This window comes from Sinocyclocheilus grahami, unplaced genomic scaffold, assembly GCF_001515645.1.
Source record: "Sinocyclocheilus grahami isolate Dianchi unplaced genomic scaffold, SAMN03320097.WGS_v1.1 scaffold2307.1, whole genome shotgun sequence".
NCBI lineage: Eukaryota > Metazoa > Chordata > Actinopteri > Cypriniformes > Cyprinidae > Sinocyclocheilus > Sinocyclocheilus grahami.
Genome location: NW_015507486.1, coordinates 10,450 through 16,625, shown reverse-complemented (window position 1 = coordinate 16,625; position 6,176 = coordinate 10,450). Strand labels below are relative to the sequence as shown.

At 36.3% G+C, this 6,176-nt stretch overlaps 1 protein-coding gene across 1 annotated transcript in view; it reads left to right on the top strand.

The window, feature by feature from the left end:
* Positions 1-637, top strand: part of LOC107574683 (zinc finger protein 271-like) — a 9,228-nt gene extending 8,591 nt beyond the window's left edge. The window contains exon 4 of the mRNA XM_016261119.1: positions 18-637. Within this exon, the coding sequence (XP_016116605.1) occupies positions 18-408 (391 nt within the window). The 3' untranslated portion in view covers positions 409-637. The remainder of the gene's footprint in view (positions 1-17) is intronic.
* Positions 638-6,176: the final 5,539 nt, after the last annotated feature.

Genomic DNA, 6,176 nt, shown 5'->3' with positions numbered 1-6,176 from the left:
CATTTGTGTGGAAAGAGTTTTTCACGTCTACAAAGTTTGAAAGAACATCAGAAAATTCATACTGGTGTGAGAGAGTACATGTGCTTTGAGTGTGAGAAGACTTTTACTACAGCAAACTGTTTAAAAGTGCATGAGAGGATTCACACTGGAGAAAAACCATACAAGTGTTCACACTGTGAAAAGAGATTCAGTGATTCAGCAAATCTGAAAACACACGAGAGGATCCACACTGGAGAGAAACCGTACACATGTGATCAGTGTGGGAAGAGATTCAGTAATTCAGGAAATCTGAAAAAACATGAGATGATCCACACTGGAGAGAAACCGTATCATTGCACTGCATGTCGGAAGTGTTTCAGTCATTCATCTTCTCTACACAGTCATACAAAAAACATTCACAGTAAGTAGATCATCTTCAGATCCAGCATTTTCAGGTCTGATTCGCATCATCACCAAATGTGACACAATAATGCATCAAGCAGTGAAATATCAGCTGGATAAATCTGTCTGTACAAGTGTAATCCCTCTCTCCCGGGTCCTCACCGACACACCTCGTTCTTGTTTCCAAGTGGGTTTCGAACCCAGATCTCCAGCATGGGAGGCAGATGCACTAACAAGGAGGCTAAAGATTGCAGCCACTAGCATGTCTCTTGAGATCAGGGGAGTGAGGTTTACCTGCACAGCACCTACTCGCTGGCCTCCGTTACACCCTCCCCCTAATCTTCACTCCCATCCGGGTCACGGCACCAATGTACCGGGTCTCCGGCATGGGAGGCGGACGCACTAACAAGGAGGCTAAAGATTGCAGCCACTAGCACTTCTCTTGAGATCAGGGGAGTGAGGTTTACCTGCACAGCACCTACTCGCGGCCGCCGTTACACCCTCCCCCTAAACCTCACTCCCATCCGGGTCACGGCACCAATGTACCGGGTCTCGAACCCGGGTCTCCGGCATGGGAGGCGGACTCACTAACAAGGAGGCTAAAGTTACACAAGCAATATGATAAAGACATTAAATAGATAGATACATTTAGATAAAAAAAACATTATCTAAAGTTTTCACAGTGAATATCCAAAACTATTAGATTCAACTCAAAGATGGAGTTTCTCCCCAAAGAACAATGTCACAAAGTTTTATTCCTGTATATAATTTTGCTTCATGATATAAATGTTATCATTGTGCTTTCTTATTGGTTTCATATTATGTTCAATTGTTTCATATTATGTTCAGTATGTTTAATAAGCAGGATTGTAAGAAGATTAAAACCTTACAGATATCCATCCCTATTTGTAAGTCAGTAGGAGAGAGAGATCCATTAGTTTTCACTTTTACTTAGCTTGTTTTTGTTTTTGTTGATTAAATGCTGATTAAATGTAATTATTGATTAAAGGTTACCTTTTTTATTAATACATTGTTATCTTTACTTTTTATATTTTATCAACAACTTTTATTGTCTGCTGATTGATCTGGAAAAATTAATTTTATAAAGTAAATATCTAATATAAATAAAATATAAATTTTAATAAAATATCTAAAAGCTATGAAATACCTGTATCATAATTGCTTTTTGGGCTTTTAAATTTCTCAATAAAGATTTTATTTGCCTAATAAACAATATTTTAATCCACACATGACTGAGATTGAATGAGTTTGTCTACATTAGAAACCCCCTTTGTCAAAAAATCCTAAAGGATTCCAATAAGAAAGTTGTACAGGATATTGGAATTTCTATCATATTTTGGAACCGTTCCTATAGGATTCTGATAGGAATAGTCTCATAGGACAAGACATAAATATCCTGTAGGATCATTCCTATAGGATTTTAATGGGATCCAATTGGGTGACTGTTCATGTCTATATGGGAATACTTTTTTCTTTATACTAAAGGTGCACTTTTCCACTGTATTTGTTTTACTAACAAATAGTACTTGCAGTTTGCTTAAACTCACCCTGATGTAGACATTGTTCATTGTATGTTGCACAACCTGCAGTAACATTGTAAACAACATGGGAGGTGATTTGTGCAGCACACAGCATTAGTGCAAAAATGTCCAAGGCACTGATAATGGATTGATGACACACACAGTATGTAGCTCTTGCATCCTCCAATGCAAATGTCCACTGGAGCAGTTCTAGACTCGAAAGAAGTGGGGAGGAAGATATAAAATTTCATGCAATAAATGTAAAGTTCAGTTTGTGTGTAATGTAAAACAACAGATTCAGTTAAATTAAGGGAAAACTGGGAAAAACTATGAAAAAATGTTGTATCCAATATATATCAAAGCAGTCACTAATGCTCTGTCAGTTGACCATATGCACGATTACTTCCTGGGTTTGTCAAAATAGAGCTGTGCATTAGGTGATTCAGACTAAATTCAGAGTAGCAAAACTACAACAGTAACAAGTCTGTGTTGACTGAATATATTTAGCAGCTTTTACAGTTAAAGAGAAAACTTAAAAAATGCAGGTACTAAATTAAATCTAAAAATATTTAATTGTTATACCATTATTAGTGAACTTATTTAATTTGTAGTTTACTAGTTAAGTATTTAAATAATTCTCCCTTATATGCTGTTGGTGTCGGGGCATATTTATTTACATTACATTACATTTACATTTAGTCATTTAGCAGATGCTTTTATCCAAAGCGACTTACAAATGAGGACAATAGAAGCAATCAAAATCAACAAAAGAGCAATGATATACAAGTGCTATAACAAGTCTCAGTTAGCTTAACGCAGTACACGTAGCAAGGGTTTTTAAAATAATATAATAAATAAAAACAAAACAGATATAATAGAAAAAGAATAGAGCAAGCTAGTGTTAGAGGTCTTTTTGCTTTTGTTAATTGTATAATTATGTATAATAATAATATTAATAATCATTATGTATAATATCTGTAAACATTTTAAAGAATAGAGAGTGCTAGAGTTAGAGGGTCAAATAAAGATGGAGACGGGGCTCATGCTTATAATAGTAGCTTGGTGGTGTAGACTCATTTAGACCAATATAATCATTATGTTTTAGCCAGGTTTCAGTCAAGCAGAGTACATCAAAACGATTATCTGTGATCATTTCATTTACAATAACTGCTTTGGGTGAGAGTGATCTAATGTTTAGGAGCCCAAACTTTAAAAATGGTTTTTGTTCATTTATTTTAAATTGTTCTGGTTTAATCACGATCAGATTTTTTCTAGATCCTGCATTAAATTTATATTTGACCTTACTATTCGGGGAACAGACACAGTCTTTATAGTTTGTACAGCGCAAGTACTTCTATCATTTAAGCGGGTAGAACACAAGTCATCAGGGCAGTTATTTGAGATTTGACTTACTAGTCACATGGAGCACAGCGTCCTGGAGATGTTTTTTTAAACAAAACTACACAATTTCAAGACGTTCTGGTCTTTTTAATGTTAATGGGAAATCACAATCAAAAATAAATGAATCGCTTTTTAAAAATACAATAGTACAATACAGTACAACAGAAGTGCAATTTTGAAACCATACAAACTAATATATACAATCTTAGAAACACAAAAATCAATACAAGTGCAATTTTGAAAACCAAGCAAAAACTTTTTACAAAATTTCCGTTATATACTGACTCAGATAATAGACAAGGGGCAATAATATTCTTTATTGACTGGTGGGTTGCCAACAGGGTGGTAAGCTGGTGGTACATACCTGTCACATCCATCACAGGCAATCTAAAAGTCAGAGTTATTATAAAAAAAAATCCTCTAATTCATGACGAATACGTAAATGACAAATTAATATCTAGACCAAAAAAAAATGCTCCAGGTAAATCTGTTCCTCCTGTGTTTTCAATGTAAAAACACTGTTCTGCAGATGAAAGTGGTTAGACGTAAACATCAGGAGTATCACTCTGAGTTACCTAAAATAATAAAAGAGAGACTAGTCATTGTGCAATATACCAAGACTTGTCATTTGCACTTACATATTGTTGCTCTTTTGTTAGTTTTGATTGCTTCTATTGTTCTCATCTGTAAGTCGCTTTGGATAAAAGCTTCTGCTAAACGACTAAATGTTAATGTGCAATATAGTTTATTTGTTATTATTTCGACAAGGCTTAAGTTGTTTAAAGGGGTCATATGATGCTATTTCAATGTTTCCTTTCTCTTTGGAGTGTTACAAGCTCTTGGTGCATAAAGAAGATCTGTAAAGTTGCAAAGACTAAAGTCTCAAATCCAAAGAGATATTCTTTATAAAAGTTAAGAGTCAGCTACACCTACCTAAAACGGCTCGCTTTTGGTGGGGGTGAGGGGAGTGGGACGACTGGCCGTGGAGATCCCTGACGAGGCCATAGAGGGTATCTTATGTATGGTCTTAAAGTTAAAGACATTGCGGCCTTGTATGGAGTTAGTCGCTGGACGGTACATCGACGAATGCAACAGTGTGGACTAAGGTAAACATCAACTTAAATATATTTTTTTATGGTTTCATATAACGCTAAATGCCTGAAGGCCATAATTTCTGTTTACCTCCAAACTCCGTCATCATGGGTGACCTTCTGACTACAAGTCCCGACTCTCTTAACATTATGAATGCCCTCTTCTTTTGAAGCATCAGAGAAACGCATACAGCTGACTTGAATAATCTGATAGAAATTGAACTAGGACATTCAGATATGACTTGAATAAATAAGAAACTTCACAAAGGCATGTTTAGGTCTTTATCATAATTCTGTTCATCTCACAAATATCTGATGCATCTAATGCCACTTATCGCACAATTATCCACCTGTTCCACAGAGTATCAGAGTTGTACTCTGGCATTGACGATACAGACCTGGATCGTTTGGTGTTGGAAATTCAAAGGGAACACCCACGGTGTGGATACCGTATGATGAGAGCTTTTCTCCAAGCAAGTGGGCATTTGATTCAGTGTAAGTTTAGTTTTTGTTACATACTTGCAGGCTTGATTATACGTATGTGTTGGAGCTATGGCAGACCTGCATAGCCACTATGCCAGGGATCACCAGCCCTGCTTCAAAGTTTCAGCTCCAACCCCAATCAAACACATTAGAAACACCCTCGCATTAGCGGTAACTAGTTTTATTTATTTTTTTGTAATTTGATGCAAGGGTAATATAACACAAAGTATAGTGTAATAAATGTTCATACATTTTTTTAAATTGCAAATATAAAAAACTTTGGAGGATTTAATCTTATGAAAAGAGTCCATTAAGTTATGGAGGATATGTCCGCCATTAGTCATTATTTTTATTGATCTCAATAAGTCTTTTTGAAATGTATTTATATCGTATATACTTCACATCAAGTAGAAGTGATTTCACTTAACTTTACTTTAAGATAATGTAACATTACAAGAAGTGCAAAGAGTGGACCCTGAGGGAACTCAACTCCGAGCCCTGGCTAACCGGACGCTTCATCGCAGACAGTACTCAGTTCCTGCTCCGAACTGCATGTGGCATATTGATGGAAATCATAAATCAATAGGGTAATTTGATTAAAAATATATATTTACATTTTTCCCCCAGTTACAACATCAGCGTAACACTTTTAAAGAAGCATGGAACTTGCACAGGCTGAGAACGGAGAATGGTCGCTCTCCGTATCAACTTTGGCTGCAAAACAGAGAGGCTGCCGATGATCTGGAAACTGTATGTTTGCACATTTTAAACTCAAAATCACTTAAAGGGTTAGTTCGCTCAAATTCTGTCATCATTTACTCACTCTCAAGTGATTTCTTTGTTCTACTGGACAAAGGAAGATATGTTGAAGAATGTTTGTAATCAAAAAGCTCTGGGGCACCACTGACTTGAATGGAAAGAAATGTTATGGAAGCCAGTGGTGCCCCAGAACTGTTTGGTTACCAACATTCTTTAAAATATCCTAATGTTTAACACTTACATTAATGTAATTTAACAACACTCACTCATGCCTACATCAGAACAAAAAATATATGCCTTTGTGACAAATGCTTGTAACATTTATTGGATGTTTTGCAAGGTTGAGGATGACTATGGTGTTGACTGGGATGGACCACATGCCATGGAAGATGCAGGCAGCATTTCAATCCCAGATGTAGAGTTACCACCACATCTCACTGCAGAGGAGTTGGCAGGTCTTCCCAACCGGGAAATGCCAATAAATGAGGCAATCAATGCCTACATGAGCACAGTAGCCCAA